Below are 21,756 nucleotides of genomic sequence, written 5' to 3'. Positions count from 1 at the left end.
CGGCTGTGGAGGGAAGCCCTAGCCCACCCGGGCAGCCTGGGCGTCTGACCTTGCGGGGATCTGCTGTGCCTGGTGGCTGCTCCATCCCCTCCCCATCTGACTCCACAAAGGGCTGGAGCCACCTCCGATCCCCAGGGTGCTGGGAGATGATCTGCCCATGCTGCTCTCAGAGGAACCTTACTTCCCCGGGGCCCCCAAACCCAGCTTCATTAGTAGTGAGTAGCTCTCCTTCAAACTGTTAGTGGCCTCTGGCTCTGGCCAGCAGTGGCTGGGTCAGTGCTGAAGGGGAGTGGAGGTGGGGGTGGGGAGGCTTCACACACGGGGTTTATTCGGTTACGAGAGGCAGGTTGCATTAGTTGAGGTGATTCCTTAGCAGCAAATTAGAGAAATCCAAGAGAGATTTGTGGAGCTCAACACAATCTGGTCCCCCAACTGGGCCCCCCCCTAGAGAGTCCTGGCTGACCTGGGGGCCTCGAGTGATCCCCTCTATGAGGGAAGTATCCGATTAACCGCAAACTCAAGTGGCAAGTCCATCTCCAGCCTTGCTTCTCCTCCATCCCAACTCCCAGCGGGAAAGGCGCTCCTGCCCCAGCAGGGACCCGTGCCCAGCCTCAGCTGTCACCCTCCCTCTTCCAGAGAGACAGACCCACGTTTCAAGCCCCCAGACTAACGCACTAACACAGTACACACTTAGCTTTCACGAGGAGCCCCTCTTCCTTCTTGGGGTTCTTCCCAAGAGCAACAGATACTCATTTTTCCAATGAGACCATGGCAAGAGGCTCCCTCACGGACTGCCCCAACCTCCCCTTCTCCTCCACTCCGCCCCTTCCATATCCCCATCAAAGTGATTTAAAAAAATGTTTAATTAACTTGAGCTCAGTTTAAAAGGTTAGGAAACTGGCAGGGATCCAAATCCATGTTACGCAGGTGATGTTGTTAATTTAATTTGCTTTTCGTGCGGTAATCTGGATAATTACTCAGTAGTTACTGGCAAAAATGTTTTCTTTGCACTCAAAGATGGAGTCTGGCTGTTTGACTGCATGAACCCCATCGGCCGAAGCCAGTGAGCACTGGGGGATCGCAAGGGTCCAGGGACCTGAAAGGCCATCTCGTGGGACCCTGGAGGGGTTGGCCCTGACCCCCGCCCCCAGGCTTGGCTGAAGCCCAGAGTTCTCCTGCCTCCGCCCCCCTGGGACAGGCCCAGCACCAGATCACCTTCCAGTTTCCTACACTCTTGATTGTATTTCAAGATGCAGAGAGATGAGGGGTGGGGAAGAAGAGAAAGAAAAGGAATCAAAAGAATCGAATCAAGAAGAATTAAAAAAAAAAAGGTGGGGGTCATGATGAAAGCTGGAGAAAGGGATGCAAGAGTGAAAGACTGGAGTTTTTGCCCCCACCCCCCTGCCAAGGGGTCGGGGAAGAGGGGAGAGAGGTGTTGGCGCGGTGAGGCCCGGGCCCGCGCGTACTTGCATGCCAGTGCGCACACACGTACGGCGTGCCCGGCAGGGCGGAGACACAGGGCAGAGAAGGCAGTACCTCAGCGGGGTGGCAACGGGAGCACCTGCTCAATGGTATCCGTTTGTAAAGGCCGTTGCAATCAAAGGTCCCTAAAATTGCACAATTGTTAAGGTCATCAGCACGCTATACACGGGAACAGATGGTCATATTCTGGGAAAGGAAATTATCTCTAGGACTAGACCGTGGTTGTCAGCATGAATATGTGATTCTGAGACACTGCGCCACAAGTGGCCCAGAGGCCGCCCTCCCTGGCTCCGAGCCCTCCAAGTCCCCACTCCCTGCCCCAAGCCCGGCTGCTTGCCCAGGGGGTAATAGAAAGCCAGATGCCCTGGGGGTCGGGGGGTGTGGCTGAGGGGGAAAGGGAGGCCTCGGCCCAAAAGGTTGGGCGCTGCTGCCCTGGACCCCGGAAGGCAAAGATACCAGTGTCTCTGCCCACAGTCCCGACAACTCCAGCTGGGGAGAAAGCAGGCCCAGCGCAGACAAAACATGATGCCACGTGTGGTCATTTCAGCAAAGCGCCACGGCCCACAGGTCAAGAGACCCAGGCTTTCAAGAACAAATAGGGTCTGTGTTTCCGGGTGCCACGAATGGAAATGAGTTGTGCTCTAGGTGGTGACAGATTGTCTCCCAAACTGATGTAGCTCTAAACTGAATGAGAACGCCCTGGATTCGGCACTATAGCTCATCCGAGGGGATCTGACTCATCAGACTCCTGACTTAAGTGATATTGGTTTGGGAGGGGAACTGAACAAGGACCCAGACTGCACAGGCCAGGGGTGGTGGCAACGTGCATATGTGTGCGCGTGTGTGTAAGACAGTATGTGAGAGAAAGAGTGCGCATGCGTTGTTAAGAGTGTATGTGCGCACCCTTGCATGCGTCCGTGTATGTGGGTGTGCGTGTGGTTTCCAGTGCTGGGGTGGGGGTGGGCAGGGAACCGGTGCCCTGGTGCCCCAGACTGTCTGCACTTGCTCTGTTCTCTCCAGCTCAGCCCCTGCGGCAGGGTTCTCCTGACAGGGGCAGGACCTGGAACAGCAGACACTCCCATCTTAGCCCCCAAACCAAACCGCCTCCAAAATGCTGGGGTTGGCTAGAATGGAGGGTGGCCGAATCTCTGTCTCCCAACTGGAAGGGGCAGCGAGCGAGTAGGCTCAGGCACATTCATGCTCACACACCAGGAGGGGGAGGAACAATACAGTCTGAAAACAGCATGCAAATCTGTTAAGCAAACTTCCACTGCCTGGATTAGTCAGATTATAGAACCACAGAGCATTACAAATATCAAACGCATCTGGCCTTTGCGGGGCTGCGCTAAAGAACGCAAATGGGAACTTACTTGGAACCTGGAAACTGTAAGAAACATTAGCAAAGGAAACCACCTGGGAGGGAGCGTGAACCCCACACCACGTCCCAGGGCCAAGTGCTGCCTCTGGACCTCAGGCCCCGGGACTCAACTGACCAAGGTTGCTATCCTGAGGTGGGGGTGGGGGGTCCCCAAGCTCCTCAAGTCCCAGCCCACATGGCAGGGATCAAGCAGGGGGATCGATACTGAGGGCCTGTTATATGCTAGCAGGTGACGTATCCTATTTCCATTAATTCTCACACCATCTTTGGAGGGAGGCATACGTATTGTGGTTTTGCCGCCAGGGAAGTGAAGTTCCAATGGATAATCCATTGGATAAGAGGCTCAAGGTTGCAGGGGCTGAAGGTGATGGAGTGGGGATCTGAACTTGATCTGCCCATGCTCCTTCCACTCCATCATACGGCCACGTGCTGGTTGCTCAGGGAAAATCCAGAGAGGCTTCAGCCCTAGGTGGCTGATGGAACATGGATGGGGGCGGGGGCCCACTGTCCTCGGCCCCCAACCCTGGGCTCTTCTGGTACACTCTCCCACGGGAGATGGGCAGGAAAGGAGGCAGGAGGGTAGGGGAGGGAAGTACTTACAGCTATGCCGTGGCCGAAGCCTGAGCCCGGCTGTGGGCTGGCCGCACTTATGTAATTCCCCACTCCGGAGTCCTGGCTGGCAGGGCCGTACAGATCGGCGACAGGTCCTGGGCTGTTGGCCCCCGGGAAGCCTCCGGGCCGCGCGGGGTTGGAGCCTGCCGGGGAAGCGGGCGCGCCAAAATTCGGTTGAGCACTGTAGCTATTCAGGACTGGTGTGCAGAGAATAGAGCTGGGTATGAGGCCAGAAGCCAGGCATGCACCGGTCATTACAAGCCAAACACTCGAGAAAAACAGCTGAGGCCCAACTTCTAACACTCAACCAAGGCCATGCGAAAACATTAGCAGGGACTCAAGAATACTCAGCCCAGGCTACTACTAAGAAGCTCGGAGCTCCAAAAAGAGAGAGAATAAAAAAACAGTCATTCAACACACTACGGCAACCAACCGGAGGTGCTTTACTGCCCACCAAATTATCACAATAGAAAAAGAGATATATATGGGAGAGAGAGAGGAAAAGAGAGAGAGAGAGATTTGTTTTCACATCTGAATTGGTGCTCATGCAGTCTTGTCTAGATCTGGGCACGTTGAGACAGCATTCACATCCCATGCAAACTACAAAGGAACTAGTTTTAGACTACACATTGTGTTAATATTGATATTAAAACGTGACAGGAAACAAAGCAATTTGTGTCCAGGAAAAAAAAAAATCTTTTGGGGAAGGGATTTAAATTTTTTTCTTGTTTCACTTTTTCTTGTTTGTTTTTGGATCCATTAAATGACAAATTTGTTTTTAAAAAAAAAAGACGAAAAAAGATCTCCATTCTCCAGCCTCCCCCCGCCAAAACCATTTCCCCCCTCCCCACTGGCTACGTCCTCCCCCCACCCTCATTTATATCCCTGTATGAAAGTCGTCACTACTGAACGTGGTCGGAGGATGGGATATGTCATGGAAAATTTGGGCATCTTAACGTAACCGTAATGATGGTGACAAAGGGTCCCCTTCTGGGGTGGAGAGCAAGGGATGGAGGGAGGGAGTGGGGTGGGGATGGCGAATCTGGAGGCTGGGGCCGAAGCTGGGTGAATGCCAATGGTTTCTACAGGACACCCACACACTCACCTCCTGCAGTAGAAGGAAAGGGGGGGTTTAAACTTTTTTTCCTTTTGTTTAAAAAAAAAAGACAAAGAAGTATGAATGCAGAGCATACTGACTGAACCGATTTACAGCTGAAGCATCTTGGACCGAAATGCCTGCTTTCTGTTAGTCAACCTCATATAAATCCAGCCTGAGACGAAGAGCTAGGGGTACACCTGTGCTCTAGAGAGGAGACTTCACAGCCACAGATCCTGAGAGTGGTGGTGAGGAGGGGCAGCGGGAGGAGACACCGCCTGGGCTGCCATCTTTAGCCCCCCCAAATTCCATCATTCATTCTTCAATGAATACCACGGCGGCAACCAGCTTAATTTTGTCTCATCTTTCATTTCCCCTTAGTAGCTTAAACTTTTTCTTTCCAAAACAGGAAAAAAAAATTTTTTTTTTAATTGCCAAAGTAAGTTCTCATTGATTTTGAAAGCTAAAGGTGAGTCTGGGGCCAGCCACTTCAGGGCTACGGCTGACCCATGCGAAAGAACCAGACAATCTGGACACCATGTATTTCCATGACTTTGGCTAGAAGGGGCTGCTTCTCACTACAGTCTTCTCCCCTCTGCTTCCCGTGGCATTTCCCTCTCTGCCCTGTGACCAGCTGCCTCCAACATCTGCAGCCCCGCTCTTGGCCAAGGCCTGGCCCCAGGGACCTGCGCTGGCAGCCCCCCACTTCTGGAGGGCCTTGAAGAGCCAGACGCGGATGGATTTTTACCCACGTGTGCCCGGGGATGGGAAGAGACTGACCACGCGCCCAAGCCAGGCTGGTAGGAGACTGAAATAGAAAGGAGATCACACCAGGTGGCATCTGGCCCTGACTGAGCAGAGAAAAGGGAAATTGATACCTCCAGGTGCCCTCGGGGCAGGAGGCTCCAAGGTGAGGCCCCCTGGAAGCTGGAGCTGAGAAATGAGTCAACTGGCAGATGGAAAAAACAGGTTCAAGAGACAAAACATCACAGAGGCTTAGAGCAAGTGAATGGCTGATTTGCGAATGCACTGGCAGACAAAGGGGGCAGGAATTTTGAATACAGAAGATTAACCTTGCAGATAACATTTGGCCTTTCTCACTCATGGAGGCAAATATCAAGCCGAGATATTCAAAGGCGGTATTATCTTGGTCTAACACTTTTTTTTCCCCCTCTGGGCCAGGGAAAACGGAGTGGGCTCAGACAGTGGACTCCTGGTTTAACCAGGCAGCTGACCCCTGCTGTGAAAAGTCACTAGCCAGTTCTGTTCAGGGTAAAGAGCCTAGGGGAGGGGGCCCGCAGTGGAAGATGGAAACATTTTTTGGCTTCTTGCTCCTCTGGCAGGAAGACAGTGGGCAGGCACACCTATCCAAGGGGTAGGGAGAAGGGGGGTTTTGGTCTTGGTTCCTTCCAGCAGGGAAAGCCACCCAGAGACTGATCCAGCCAGCAGAAGCAGCCTTGCAGACCCGATGCAGCACGTCCATAGAAGGATGCAGTCCAGAAACAGCCTCCTGTGTGCACTTAGAAGCTAAGAGGGCCAGTGATATCCGCCCATCCCAGCCTCCGCTCCCAGTCCTGTGTGCCCCGGAGGCCTGAAGGGATTTCACAATAAGCAGCCCCTCCCAGGCTACAACGCCCTTCCCTGCTCAGTTACCTGTTAGCAAATGGCCCTGTGAAGAAGGTACCCAATCAGAATACAGCTCTGAAACCCCAAGTCCCGTATTGTTATACACTCACTCCTCACAGTGCCTGTTCCCTGCTCAAAGTCACCTGGAGGCTCTCCCCCAGCCAGGGGCACAAGATCGGGCCGCAGGTCCCCGCCAGAGGGCGCAGCTGGCAGGCAGGAAGCACCCGGGCCGGGGCACGGAGTCCCGCCTCCGCACTCTGCGACCAACAATTCCCTCCTCGTCTCTCTGTAGGCAGAAGACCCAGGCTCCAGAAAGAAGGTTTAAGTCCCCAGACAGGACATCCAGACACCCATGTATCTCTGGGAAGGCTCACAGCAAGCAGACGGCTCTGACCGCTCAGCAAAGAGTAGGGAGTGGCACTCAGCATGCAAACTGGTCACCAGCTGTTCCTTTGATCCGATTGGGGGGGGCATTAGGGACAAAGTCGTCCTCTTCTTTTGGGAAGTTTGTACTGAACACCGGCTGGCTACACAGGAAGGGGAGTCATTTGAGGACCCTCTCTCTTCCTCTGAGCTGTGTGACCTGAGTGGAGGAGACAGAGGGGACGCAGGCCAAGAAGGCAGCCGCTGAGCCCCTGACCTGAGGGGGCATGCTATAGCAGTCAGCCTTCAGGCAATGCTCAGTGAAGTATCTTGGTGGAGGGTGCCTCTCCCCAGGCACCGGGCCTCCTCTGGAGGGGCTGGAAACAGTCCCCCAGGCGGGCCTCCTCTGGAGGGGCTGGAAACAGTCCCTCAGGCCAGGACCGGGCAGGAAGGGGGGATGGGACATCACTTTCAACGGGGAGGGGTACCTTGTCTATTGCTCAGCTCTAGGGGTGTGTGTGTGTGTGTGTGTGTGTGTGTGCGTGTTGGGACGGAGGGGGTCTTGGTATGTGTTGCCAAATAAACAGTGCTGAGATTTATGAATCGGGACATGAGGACTCCCATCCCAGAAGAGGGCAACGCCTTGCAAACACCTTGGCATTTCTGCTGCAAAAGCCATGAGTGTTGAGTGGCCACCAGGCAGATTGGGGGCTCGCTGTGGGGAGCAGGGCTACGTGTCCGCCAGCTGCTCTGGGCGGCATCCCCACCAGTGGTTTAATTCTGGGTAAGTTCTTCTTCGCCCCTCGCCCCCAGGCCCCCAGCGTCCTCTGGGTTTTCCGGGTCCAGGCAGCCGGTATGCTCAGGGAGGCAGCTGTGGTGCAGAGAAAGGGAGCACTGGACTTGGAGTCAGAAGACCTGAGTGAGAGCCTGGCCCTGACCTTCCGGCTGTGGGCCTCGGGGTAAGCGCCTGAGTGGCCGGGGTCCTCATCTGTACCATGTGAGCGCCGTCTACCTTAGCCTGCCTCTCGGTGGGCTACATGAGAATAGGAGAGAAAGCACTTTGTAACTTGTCAAGCTGAAAACAAACATGCCTATTTTTAAAATAGTTGTGTTTGCAGAGCTCAGTGAGACAGGTACCATAGGCAGACTTAGGAAAATCTGATATAGGAAAATACAATTCACTGGCCATACAAATCAGGAAGTGATTTACAAGAGGATCCAATTCATCCGCCTGGTGCATTGACTCCTGTTGGACCCAGATGAAGGACTCTGAGACATGGGGGGCAGGAAAGCAAGGGCGTGGAACCTCACTGAGGCCAACGAGAGGAAATGCGTTTGACTTAAAGCGGGAAACATTCTGAGGTGGATAAAAGGAGGAACTTCCGTCTATCAAGCAAATGAAGCATCTTGATGGCTGACCCAGGAAAACCCAGAGAATCTTATCCCAGAGACCCTAACAAAGGTCTGTCCTGCAGGCTTAAGCCCTCACCTGTAGGGGCTCGATCCAAAGCTCAAGGGTATCTCAGGGTGTTAAAGCAAACCCAGGGAGGTGCCTGCCTGAGAGTGGAATTAGTCACTGGGGGTGGGGAAGAACAGCCTCGAAAGCATGGAAGTCCTGATGTCTGTAGGATCCCTAAGTGAAGCCACTGGACCTGACACAGGAAGCTAGAGCCCAGGACTATGAGGGGGGGAACCTCTGGGAGTGTCTGGCTCCAGGACCTGAAAATTGGATTATTGCTGATCCACAGAAAGGAACTGTTTACAAAATCTTCTCTAGTTGAGCTCAGCCCACGTATCTGAGACAAGCCAGGGCTCCGCCAATTCCCAGCATTAGACCGTGGTCCTGGTTTGGTGAGTCTCACATTTCGCCAAAGGGCAGGGCCAGCCCTCAGGACAATTTCAATCACCCACCTTGTGAATTATCTGCGGCTGCCAGGTTTCATCTGGGGCAGGAGGCCCTGGTGGTCCCTGGCACACTGCCAGGAGCGGGGGCTGCTAGCGGCGTGGCACAGGCCACGGTGGGCCCGTCCTCGCCCAGTCCAGCTCTGAGGGTAACATGCTGCCAAAACAGAACTCAAGACACAGGGCATTTCAGGGCCGAGGAGAAGGGAGTCTGGGCTGACTGGTGTCAGGACTCCCATTCCCAACCCCCAGCTCCTGACGGAATGGAGGACCGGGGACAGAAGCCCCTGCGATATTGAGGGCAGGACTGTGTTCATTCAACATATTGGTTTTAGGGGGTTTTGTTTGCCTTAAGGAATGTAAAGAAACTGAAAAAGGAATGAGTAAAGGGGCTATGTTGATAGCCTGATGCCAGAGAAAAAGAGGTCAAGGTCATTGCCCCTCCAACTCTCCCCTCTACGGTCACCCTGTCAGTATCAGGCTTCTCCCTGCCTTCATTAAAAACTCCACAGCAGGGGCGGCTGCGGTGGCTCAGTTGGTTAAGCGTCGGACCCTTGATTTCAGCTCAGGTCATGACCTCAGGTTCATGAGATCCAGCCCTGTGTCCCGCTCTGTGCTCAGTAGGGGGGTCTGCTTCTCTCCTCTCTTTCCCTCTCCCTCTGCCCTGCCCTGCCCCCGACTTGTGCGTGCTCTTGCTCTAAAATAAATATATCTTAAAAAAAGAAAAAGACTCCTACAACACTGGGTGCTCAGTGATGCTGGGTCCATCATGCCAACTGGCTGTCAACAGCGGAGACTTCCATGGGTCCCTCTTAACAGCCAGCCACTCCTTGCTCATGCGCTCTGGAGAGTGGCAGCTGGGCCGCCAAGGCCTTATTGGGAACAGAGTCGAGGACCCCGCTCTGATTCTCCTGCCCTCTGAAAGTAGGGCCCACTATAAATCAATGGATGGTCAAATGGGAAAGGTCAGCAGGGAAAGATAATCCTATTCCTGCTAAGGAGAACTACTCCCCCATGAATTATGACAGCATGTCTCCAGCAGAGCAAGGGGGGTTACGCTCCAGCAATCTGCCTGGCCGCTATGTCCCAGGGCTCCTGGCTCTAACTTTCCTTCTAGAGCTTAGCCTGAAGGTGGGAGAGATAGATAGAGAGCACCAGCAATCACATCCAACCTGGGAAAACTGTATGACACTCAATTAGAATCAAATCAGTTCGGGGACCCAGATGCAGGGACGATCAATTTAATATATATCTATAATATATACATATACGTTATATATAAGCTCTGCTAAAATTCAGGCTATTTCAGAAGAGTAGGGGAAGAAGCACTTTGAAACTGGGGGAGGATTAAGAGAGTACTGTGATGACATTTCCTTTTCCCTGTCTCCATACACAAACAAATATATTACGAGTATATATGACATCAACGAGTCTGGACAGATCCACGGATGGCTGGCTCATCTTAAATACCGCACAGGACACGTGGAGAGCGTCTGCTCACGCAAGGGGCTGACAGGAAAGTCAGTGTCACAAATCCTCCAGATGTCATTTACAGCGGTGCCACGGTCTTAGAAGACTGCAGTTTCTGTTTGTTCTCGCGACACCTGACCTGCTTTAGACCGCCGTGGCTGCTGCTGCTGTCTGCCGGTCAATGCTGGCGAATCTCAAGCAGGGAATGCATGGACCGCAGACCAGAGGACTTGGGACTAATTATTATGTAGAAGGATGGTCTAAGCTTCTGGTCAAATCACACCCCTCTGAAGAGATAACGTCACTACTGGCTGGTTCTAAAGCCCTCACATCATGTGTTAGAGGCGAACTTGGAGAGTCACACCACCACTCAGATCAGTGTGAGGAGAAAGCCCCAAACACCCACAATGAACCCACCTGAGGAGAGCTTTGTGGCTAGGACTATAGATAAAATCTCAACAGAAAATAAACAGCTTGTTCTCTTTCTATCTTGGTGCTTTTTTATTATCGGCCCTGACTTGGGTCTGTGGATGAGTCTCCCCCTCACAAAGGACCAGGCTGGGGTTGGTTGGGAAGGTAGGCGAGGGGAGGAGAGGGGTTAGTAGTTAGCTGCCATCTGCTGATGGTGTAAATTCTGGGGATGGAGTAGCCTTGAGTGGGCCTGGGCCTGGTAGCCAAAGAAACCAGGCTTTGTCATGAGGGCAAAGAAGGAAATTTCTGGAATCACTGTCAGGTTTCCGTTTCTCCCAGACCCCAAGGGTCCTGAGGGACAGACTTTGTTTGCATGTGTCTGAGGAAGGAGGGGGAGAGGGGCCTCAGGAAAGGAAAGGCCATGATGTGGGTCACTGGGGCTTGCCTGGCGTTGGCTCAGCCAACGTGAACTGTCTGCCGGGCTGCAACAGCTTCACCAGTCGAAGGGACCTCAGCAGGCTGCCCGGCTCAGGCCTCTGGTCTCAAATGCAAGGGGGTGGTCGTGATCCCTCTCAGAAGTGAACGGTTGATTCAACGGTGCCTCAGCCCTGAGCCTCTAAGGCACCTCGGAACGCAGGGGAAGTCAACCTGAGAGACAGATGTTTACGGTTTGGCTGAAGCAGGTGGTTTTAACACTCACATCCTGCTGCCTCTTCTCTAAATTCACCGGTTTCAGACTCCAGGCCCACATGGGTTAGAACTCGCAAGGAGCGGCAGATGGGGAGACCCAGCAGAACCCACCAGCACCCAGGCAGCAGTGCAGGCGGCCCTGGGGAGACAGGCTGTGGCCTCCATGGCCACCTGGCTGGGCAGTGCGGGAGGCCCCTGCTTCCAGTTCCCGCCCTCCCTGACCTGAGCGCCGAAAGGAAATAAGGACAGGGAGTGTGGTGCCCGAATGACTCCCTCTCCTTCTCCCTCTCCCTCTCCAGAACACTTCGGTTGCTCCGAGTGTCTCCTAGTTTAATCCTGAGAGTGTCCCTTGCTTTCTTTTGATCTGGTGACTGCCTATGTCCCTGAGGCACATCCAGCTCTATCTTGTCAAAAGAGAAACCAGTCTGGCTTTTCCCCACGTGAACCCAGCCACCCTCTGTGCTGCCGGGCTGTGCGCTCGCTCGCTCATTCGCAGCCTGCCTGCCCTCACCAGAGGCGTGGGGTCCTAGCCTGCCTCCTGTTAAGTGATCCCACTCACTGCAGGCTCGGTGTAAGCTTCCTGCGCTGCGTGCTATGAAACGAAAGCATTATGAAGTTCAAGGCCAGAACTGCGGGCTTGTAGGATTCGCAGGCATGAGGAAAAGCTCCGTAAGCATGTGGTAACACCCTGTCCCAGTTAGGGAAGGTGGAGCGGGGGAAAGCCTCCTACTACGGTGGGCAATAGGGTCTGGAGACAAGAGGCACAAAGTTCTAGAAGCTGCGGCTTCTGAAGGTGCCAGGCTGGAAACGGAACATGTACGGAGCACCTACTGCGTGGGTGTTTAGCCATCTTTTCTCACGCTCCTGACAACCTGTGAGATGGGTCCTATTACCCTGGGTTACAGATAAGGAAACTGAGGGCTGTAGCAGGGAGGGAACGTGTCTTGGGAGTGTTTCTGACCAGACTGAAGCCAGCTCTCCCTTGGACATCAAGGCAACTCCTGGCTGCCCTTCAGACAGAACCCTGCTGCTCGGCTGCCCCTCTTTCCATCGTAGTCTGACAAGACAACTCGCGTTTATTTGGATCTTTCTCTGACGCAGGCAGGTCGCAAGGACAAGACACCAAACCTCCCTCTTTGGAGTGCCAGCTCTGGAGGGTGTGGGCTCTGTTGCCCTTTCTGCATCGAAGCTCCCTGGTGGTGGTGCCTCCCCCATCAGACTGGGGGCTCTCAGACTGGGGTTTGAGCCATGCCTGTCACATGAGAGAGGGAACGGCGTCTGTCGCCAAGGATTAGACCACTCTCCTCTGTGCCACATCCCAGAACAAGGCTGGACAGAACAAAGCAGGCAGGCAGGCTGGCTGTGGTCAGCGTAGGGAGGAGAGGGCGCTGCCAGACAGGAAGGAAGCCCTCCCATACCTGCGCCCTTAGAGGGACTCCTCCAGAATGTGTGACCAGAGGCCTGGTCTCAGTCCCAAAAGACCACTGATTCTGATGGGGGGAGTCCTGCGGGGGCGCTGGACTGCCCTAGGACCATCAGTATTTACTGCCCGATCCTGCTGGATGGAAACTCACTGCCCCGGGCTCCACAACCAGGGGGTAGGGTGGGGAGGATGCCCGAGGGCCAGCCCCTTGAGGACCTGTGCAAAAGGCTTTCCACTCGAGCAGCCCGTCTTTAATGATTATAAAGGCACAGGAGTTTAATCCATTTTTGATGTAAGCACTAATAGCTCTGTGTCCTTGAAGTTCAAAGCGGGCGCATACATGTCACTAATTAGCCAAGCACGGAGCCATTCAGCTCCCTCTCATGTTTCTAATTAGGTCTTTAATAACAAACAAATGCCGACCTTACCAAAAGGCCCCCATTCATCAGACAGTCAAGGAGGGCGGCTGCCTCCATGTTTACCGCCGCTTCGGGCTGTGGGTTCTGTATGTACCTGCTCTTAATCTCAGCCAGGACAGGCCAGTCCTCGAGTCCTGTGAGGACAAAGATCCCTTCAGCCTGCCCTGGACAGAGGGACTTCCTGGCCCTGTTGGGAGGACCCGGGAGGGTAGGACAGCCGGCTGCAGGCCGAGAATCCAGACCAGCTCTCCTGGCTTGGCTCTATTTATCCACTCAGGTATGGGTGCTGGTGACAAAGTCACAGAGATGGCGTGAGGCTTTACATCTGTAAAGAAGCTGGTGGTACCTGAGTCCACGGTTAGACATTGGACTTGACCAAGGGAGCCTTCTCTGCTACTGAGGCCTGGGGCTGACCCTGGTGGATCCTGATTTGATGGGTCTGCAGTGTGGCCTGGATACCAGGAATTTTAAAAACTCTCCCGGTGATTCCAACAAACTGCAAAGTTCAAGAACCATGGTGTTGGCCCCAGTCTCAGATCTGCTCACCGGCAGTAGCTATTAACAGGTCCACCTTTATTAATAAATACCATCCGGAGAGCTAAACCCTAAATGTTTAATCAACCCCACCCAAAGATGGGAATCTGACTACAGGTTCTTTCAGTGATACCCACGATTCTGGAAATATTTCTGTCCCTCTCACTGCCTCCATGCATGAAAACAATGTGGCGCTGTTTTCAAATACATTCTCATCACCTGGAAGCCCCTGGCTCTCTCTCCAGTCACTCTTCTTAGCTCTTAAGGCACTGTCACTATCGCACCCCCCCCTTAAAAAGGGATCGAAAGCTGTGGAAACAGCAGCTACCTAGAGCTAGAGTTGAAAGGTCCTCAAACACCCTCTAGTCTGAAACCCTTTGCCCCCAAATCACCCAGCCTGTTGGGTGGTAGAACTAGACCAGAACCAAGTCTTCTGATTCCATACTCTTTCATGCTCTTAACCTCTTTAAAAAAAAAATTGTTTATCATCCTTCTTTATCTGATTAATCCCCAAGGCAACCTCGTTCCCTAGGTGAAGGGATATAAGAGAAGCCTCTGAGCTGTTTCTGCCCCAAGGCCAGAGCACTGACAGCTGTGGGGCCTGAACCCGCTGTAACCCTCCAGCCACTCATATTCAAGCCTGACTTGTTTTTCCGGGAGCCAGGTGGTCGGGGAGACATTGAAATCTCGGGGGCTGCCTCTGTGGAAGGTTTAAGGACTAAAGACTATTTCATGTGCCTGGAGAGGAACAATCTGGACCCAGGAAAGTCAAACAGTGTGGCCAAGGATACACAACGAAACTGGATCCTCCAATATCGGTCCAGGTTTTCTGGTTTGGCGGCTGTGTTTCGGTTCTTTTCTGGAGGCTGAGTTGACATTGCCAGATCCTTCCACCTGGGTCAGTGCCTAACTGACCCCTGACTCCGGGGCATCCTGGATCCCATGCGTCTGTAAGACTCAGCCTCTCTTTCCCCCAAGGCCTGGAATGCCAACCCTCTGCAGGTTACAGTCAGAAATAACTTCCAGAAAGAGAGCCGAAAGTGGGGCTGGGCAGCCTTTGCCTCACACAGTGCTCTACCACAGGCGCACAGGTCTGCACTGATTGCTTACCACAGACCTGGACAGACCGTTTTATTAATATTAATAAGTAACGAGGAACAAAGGGCCCCTTTATTTTTAGCTTTCTCTAATTGCGTAGTAATTACTCATCTACAAAACAAATGAGCCCCTGCTCACGGTTGCCATAGTACCGGGAGCCCAGCCTCCCCACAGGACAATTGGCCGAGGATTCCGCTGCTACCGCCTCCAGCCCCGCCCCTCCACGGCCATTGGTCCGAAGCAAAGCCCTAGCAACTGGGCGGCCAATCCGCTCCCAGCCCCAGGGCTAGGCTGGGCTTCCCAGCGACCTTCCAGATTCAGTCCTCACCGCGCACAGGAAGGGATGTTGACTCATCCCTAAGGAGAACGGGAGAAGGTCTGTCTTGCCCAGAGAGGCCCTCCCCTGCTCCATTGCCTAGTTTCTTTTGGGCAGTGGCTAACTTCCTTCAGTCTTGTTTCAGCTAAAGGTTCCTTTCATAATAATAATAATAACTTACAGGCTGGCTCCCTCTTATCCGACCACGCCTCCTCTGGGCCTCCTTTGTCTGCCTGTGGTCTGAAAAGGATTCAGGGATGGGAAGCCAGATCAGAAATGTCAGCCAAAGCCAGACAGAACCATGACCTTAAGTCTGCAACAGGAGCAGCAGGTGCAAAATGTGCATATAATGCTTCCTGAGGCCTCCTGTAAATGGTTTTGGGTTCTCTCTTCCCCCCAAGGATACAGAGAATTAAGTTGATGGGCAGTGATGGTTTGCCCTTGAGTATGTGTTAAGAATGCAGACCTCTGCTCACGAATCGGAGGGGCTGGTAAGACGGAGCATCCGCTGACATGGTTGAGGGCACAGATGTGATGAGACAGACCCAGGTTCCGATCTTGTCTCTACTACCTCTGACAAGCTGGCTAAGCCACAGTTTTAAAATTTTAAAAATGGGAATGGGAATGATGGTGCCCTCTTCATAGGATTAGGAGAATTAGATGGGGTAAGGCAGGTGGGCTTAGCACAGTACTTGGCTCACTCATAATGTGGGAGTTATTATGAACATGTTACTATTATCATCATGTATTACAATTGCTGAGAAGTGTCTCTAGCATTCTGTCAACCACTTGCAAGATATCTTTCCCTTATGGGACCTTGCAGGTGGGTGTGAATGTTGAGATGCTGACTGGAACCCTCCGATCCGTGCCACAGAGTGGATTTCATTGTGGCTCCCCCATCCTGACAGATCTAATTCCAACAGCCAATCACAGCTGTTCAAAAGTATTATTTGCCCACCTCCTGTTCTGCAGGATTCCAAGCTGGCAGGAGGAGACCTTTTTATTAATATTAATAAGCATCCAGGAACAAAGGGCCCCTTTATTTTCTGCTTTCTCCGATTGCATAATAATTAGTCATCTACACTAAGAATGAGGCTGACTTTGCCTCCTGGAGTACCGATGGTTTATATTGTTGGAGAGGGCAGGTACCACTCCGAGATACATGCAAAACATGTTCCATGGAGTCGGAACCCCACCTTTCGTCCAGAAGACCTCACCAATCAGGAAGGAGACCGAGGACATGGCGTTGTGTTGAGGAGGGGCACCCCGGGTAGGGTTAATCAGGTGTGCCTTCCTGGCACTCTGAGTCAATTTTAATGGAGGGAGCAAAGACAAGGACAAAAGGAGGTGGACTGGCAGTGACTGCCATGAGGGCCCAGGAGTGGAGACCAATAGCCCCAAGTAGGGAATGAATAATAACTTGTTGGCACAAGCAAAGGAGAGTCACAGAAAACTAAGGTGGAGCATGGTGAGGGAATGCCCTCCTGTGTCAGCCTTGCTCCCCTTCCCTTGCTCCGGGTCACGAACCCAGCCCCAGGGATTAGGGAAGGGTCAAGCTATGTTCTGTGGGGGCGCTGCCAGGCTGATCACCCTTAGCTGGCTCCGTTCTTACCAAGCTCCACCGCCATGAAGCATATGAACCTTTCTCTCCCACCAATATGACTGTAGTGATCTAGTTTTCAAGGTTCCCCAGAATCTAGCCTGCCTTGACCTCATCAAGCCTATAACCCACTGCCCAGCAGACAGCCTCCCACTGTCACCCCAGCACTGGCTGCTCATCCCACTGCCAACCTTTTATGCAAGTTCTCTCACCTGCAATGTCCTCTCATCTCCCACTCCAAACCCTGCAGGGCCCATCTAAGTCAAACCTCCTGTCTGAGCCTCCCTGCCTGCTGAGTGCTCTCTGACCAGGCGGGCGTGCAGTCTCACTGAAGACCAGCTCTTGTATCAGTTGTGTGCTCTGTCCTCCCCCAAAAGACTGGGAGCTTGTGGAAGGCAAGGACTGTGCCCTGAAATTCTGCATCCCACCCCAGACCCCAGCATGACGCCAAGCCCAGAGCTCATCAACTAATGGGTAAGAGCCGAAGGCCCGAAGCTGCTCTTCCTGGGCAGCAACAGAAGAACATTCGTGGAGTGTTTCCTCTACATTGGCTGTCACTTGTCCTCCTGCTTTTAGTCCGATCTCTCTAGTCTACCCTGATGGCAAGGTTTGGCTAACATACAAATCTGATGTCACTTTCTGGGTTCAGGCTTCTCTAGGCTCCCGGTTGCCTGCGTGAATCCAGGCTCTTTAACATGGCACCAAAGGCCCTCTGCTCTTGTCCTGCCAGCCCTCCAACTTCATCTGCGGCTGCCCCCCATGCCCCCATCCGCACCCCATTGCATTTTACTCTCCAGCTGCAGCAAACCATTTGTCGGGCTTTAGATTCACCCCTCCACTTTGGGCTCTGGTGGCTTTGCACATGCTGCTCCCCCTGGTTCTTGGGGAACTCCTATTTGTCCTTTAAAAGTAGAAACTGTTGGGGCGCCTGGGTGGCTCAGTCGTTAAGCGTCTGCCTTTGGCTCAGGGCATGATCCCAGAGTCCTGGGATCGAGCCCCGCATCGGGCTCCCTGCTCTGCTGGGAGCCTGCTTCTGCCTCTCCCACTCCCCCTGCTTGTGTTCCCTCTCTTGCTGGCTGGCTCTTTCTGTCAAATAAATAAATAAATAAATAAATAAATAAATAAATAAAATCTTTCAAAAAAAAAAAAAAAAAAGTAGAAACTGTCACTCCTCTGTGAAACCTTCCCAGACAAAGCCAGTCACTCCCTCCCCTGTGCCCTTTCTGTGACTGGACATACCGCATTATACCGTAACTACCTGTTAGCCTCCACGCTAGGCTGGGAGACGCTTGAGGGCAGGGATTGTGCTCTGGATTCATCTGGGATTTTCCAGGGCTGTGGTGGGCTTCATGCCTGCCCACCCAGCAGCATTCTCCCTTCCCCCCCTTTATCTGCACCCAGACTGTCCTCTGGAAATCCATCCTTCTCCTGCTATTCAGTTCAGAGGGGGTTGGATCCCACCCTCAATGACTGGTTCTCACAAACCAGGCCTTAGCCAAGCAGCACAAAGCTCTGGACTTCTGCTAAAATTCAGGACCGTCTGATCCCTCTTCGTCTAGGCAGGTTGGTGTGAAGCAGAAAACTGTTGAGTCCATTTTGCCATCGTAGGAAAGCCAACATCAAGACAATGTTGAGGCAAAAAGGAGGACAAAGCCAAGGGAACTGCAGAAAAAGAGCCCCAGCAGTGTACCCACGAAGCCCACTCTTCTACAGAGCTTCCAGGATGTTGGCCAATGAATCCCCTCTACTATTTATCAACGCTGAGCTGGATTTTCTGATACCGCCCAAAGCACCCTGACTCAAGGCCTAGCACAGTGCGTGCCACATGTAATAATAACTACTGTTGTTGTCCACTTAATAAATATCTGCTGAACTAAATCCCGTGGCAGATGTGCCCTAGGCCTAGCTCTGAAATCTACACTGACAGATGGGCCTGTGAGGTCTAGGGTCCTGAGTCCTTGGCCAACACAGCCCCAAGGCTACCGGGCTCTCCCCGCACACTCTGCATGTGGGGGGCGTCTGGGCGGCAGGTGAGTTCTTCATGAACAGACATGATTTCTCTGCAGGGCTATTAAAGGAGGCCAGAGACCTACGTTCAAGGTCAGGATTCTTCACCCTTGACCAAAGACTTGCTCCCCAGGTAACAGGTGGGTGACTCTGGGAAAGTCACACAACCATTCTGCAGATCCGCTTTCTCTTAAAAACAAACATGCAAAACCAGGCCCAAAACTTCTGCCTTCCTGCCTGCCTCCTGGGCTAGCTGCGGTCATGGACATGGCCATCTAACCTCCACAGAAACGCAAGGAGCCACAACACACCGAGGCCTGTGCACCTTTGATGACTCTCACCAACACGTGGGTTCACCAGCTTTTGGGGCTCCCCACACCCTGCAGTGGCCCCACTGAGCCCAGGGTGCAAGGAGGGGGTGCCCCGCCCATCTCTGTCGTGCTCTCTGTGCCCTTACGGAGCTTCCAAGGGCACCACCACACTTTCTACCCCTCCTCCAGATGGCAGGGCCTGGGCTCCTGAGCCAGCATGAGAGAGGGGGCCAACCAGCTCAGGGGGCAGGCACGGATGTGTCACCCTCTGAAAAGAATTCCACTGATTTAAAAGACCCTTAACATCCCCCCACTCCATTCACTTTAGGATTAACTTCTACTGAGGTCTGGGCCTCAAGGCTAGTCACTAATTGCACTACAGTTGATTTATCAAGTGCATGGGTGTTTCTATTACAAAATTATTGATCACAGCTGATGTATTTTATCCTCAACAGGGTTGGTCCAAAAGCCCTTGGAAAATGAATGAAGCAGAGGTCAGCAGCGGGCAGCTCCACACATTATTATAAATTCACTGGGGTGACTGAAATCCAAGGCGGGCCTCTTGATGGTGAAAGACCCGGCCCTCCCAGAAATGAAGATTTTAATGACCAACTGAGAAACGAGAGCCCATCCCCAGGACACAAGGCAGTGGTCTGAGAGGTAAGTCTGGCTGGCTGCAGCAGCTGCTCTAACGGGTCAGGGATCTGCTCTCCCTCCGGGCTGCTGTGCTGGCTCTATGCCATGGCCACAGAAGGGGCTCTTCCCCAGCGAGAGGGCATCCCCGTGATCCTACCCCCAGACGGGCCGTCTTGGGGGCCTCATCCCCAGAGGATGCTTGCTGCTAGCACAAGGGAGGCTGGGTGGGGAAGAAGAGATGACTGCCCTGCAGCCCTTCTTCCTGGATATCGGATCCTGCTGATGGAAGCACAGAAAAGCCATCTTCAGAAATGAAGGCAGCACGTGGATCCATTTTCCTTTTTAACATGAAGCCGACAGTGTGAGGAACAATGCATCGTGGGAAATAGGGACTCTCGGCAGGAGGGATCCAGATCCTCAGACCACTGAAGGCAAGACATGTCTGCCTTTATATTCCTTCGTGCCTGGTACAGCAAACCTTCAACACCTGCTTGTTGAAAGCAACACCCGGGAACCCTAAAATGTATGCCACCAAGGAGGCAAGTAATTCCCGGGTCCCTCTGGCAGCTGCAGGAGTGTGTGTGGAACGCTGTTGTTCACAGCCCTCAGCCCCTAGCACAGGTAAGGTGAAGGGCGTCATGGCGAACGTGGAAAATACCCTGGGAGGGTTGGGGCGGGACAGGCAGGCCTGCTTCGTGTGCACCCACATCTACTCTCCTTTATGGTTCAAGTTCAACTATTTCTTCTCCCTCCTGAGTTGAATTTTACTTTTGTTCATTGTACCTACTGGAACTAAAACGGTTAGGATGTCCAGTCACAGGGTGGCAAAGCCATTTTCCTACAGAGCCAGACCCCGGATTTAGGCCAATAAGGGGGATTTGCGCTCCCTCTGCCATCTGTCCCACCCTCCTTCCTGCTCCGCAGCCTTTGTCAGTCTGCCCCTTTAGCAGCCCCGGCAGCCTGCTGCTTCCAGCCATTTCCCACTGCCTCCCCCCACACCCCCCCTGCAGGACGGGTCTTCCCAGATTTCCCTTCCTGGGCCTCGGGGCCCTCCTTCTATTCAGTGGCTGACCGGCCCTCTCACTTGCAATCCCTGTTCGTGCTGACCGTGTCAACGACCTCTCTCCACGGAGCTACCGTTCCACTCTGAAACCTCACACTCCGCTGGGACTGCCATGGACGCATGACGTCCTGGGCTTCAGTCCCTCACAATAGATAACTTGTCCCCTGAAGGCTGGGGTCCCACGGGGTCCTCCTGCAGCACTAGGTGAGAGCCACCAACCAGCCTGACTTAAGAGCAGGTCCCAGGTGACAACGACTACTTCACGTCCCATCAGCTTGTGAAGATTCGGGCCATCTGCAAAAGCTCGAAGAGACCTCTGGCACTCTGTTATGGCTTGTCCCCACAAATGTAGGGAAGACAGCATGTCCAGAGACATGGACTCCCCATGCCCCTGAGCTGAGGGCAGAGGCTGCAGGACCGGGAAATCTTCCTGGCAAGATGGAGGGAAACTGTGGCCTCCTCTTTGAACGTCACAGGTTCCTCTTCCCTCTTGTCCCCGCCCCCCCATGGAGCTGTGCCAATAATTTCCATACTGTGAAGGTTGCCACTCTGACGCCACTTGTCCCCCTCCCACCCCCACCCGTTCCTTGGAGAGCACATGTAAAGGCTTCTCCTTTATCTTCACCAACAGTAAGAACAAATGCTAACCTTCACTAGGACCCAGTGCATTCCCCGTCTGCAGACTGAGGCTCTTAAGATCTGAATCCCTTTTCTCACCATGTCTCATTTCCCCTCCTTCCCTGGAACTACACCGTGTAGACAGGACTGCCACGTGGACCTGTTCCCTTGACAGGCTGGATGCGAGCTGGCAAAGGACCCAAGGCATCGAGGGCCCGGACGGGCCTTAAGAAAGAAGAAGAGACCTGCTGTTCAAGAACCATATGAGGAAGAGAAGAACAAGGACGAACTGTCAGACTCCTTCCGATCCTGGTTCTGTTCTCTTTTACTAGAGCCGGGCGCTATCAACAGAGATCTCAGTCAGGAAGGCTAGAGCTGGGGGTGGTGACCCAGTGCTGGACTGGGGGAGCAGGGAGTGTGAGGGGAGGTGGTGGTGGCTGATGGCGAGAACATGGATCGAAGCCCCTCGGCAACATTGAAAATATGGAGCCCCTGTCTTCCTGGTCCCCACGCTATCCTTCAGACAGCCGTGCTGTGGCGGGCTGTCGGAGACCCTGTAATATCAACTCAACAATGCATGTTCCAGAGCTACGGCTACCAGGACAGCTACCACAGTGCATGCATTCAGTCAGTCCCACAGAGACATACACTCTAAGAACAGGCAGGGGAGGTGTGAAATGTTTTACTGGACAACAGGTGTT

At 53.3% G+C, this 21,756-nt stretch overlaps 1 protein-coding gene across 8 annotated transcripts in view; it reads right to left on the bottom strand.

Moving 5' to 3' along the window:
* The window catches only part of MSI2 (musashi RNA binding protein 2), a 386,748-nt gene that overhangs the window by 6,013 nt on the left and 358,979 nt on the right, over nt 1-21,756 (bottom strand). For 3 of the 8 annotated variants that reach the window (XM_048223858.2, XM_057318225.1, XM_044390832.3), the window contains one exon: nt 3,461-3,615. The exons of 1 other annotated variant lie outside the window; for it this stretch is intronic. In XM_048223858.2, coding sequence (XP_048079815.1) covers nt 3,461-3,615 — 155 coding nt within the window. Of the gene's footprint in view, nt 1-1,536; nt 1,608-3,460; nt 3,670-21,756 lie in introns of those variants that run through there. 4 more of the 8 variants (XM_026517411.4, XM_044390833.2, XM_026517410.4 and 1 more) reach the window with 3 other exon arrangements.

This window comes from Ursus arctos, unplaced genomic scaffold (genome assembly GCF_023065955.2).
Source record: "Ursus arctos isolate Adak ecotype North America unplaced genomic scaffold, UrsArc2.0 scaffold_24, whole genome shotgun sequence".
Classification (NCBI taxonomy): Eukaryota; Metazoa; Chordata; class Mammalia; order Carnivora; family Ursidae; genus Ursus; species Ursus arctos.
This window is presented reverse-complemented; position numbering and strand designations above follow the sequence as displayed.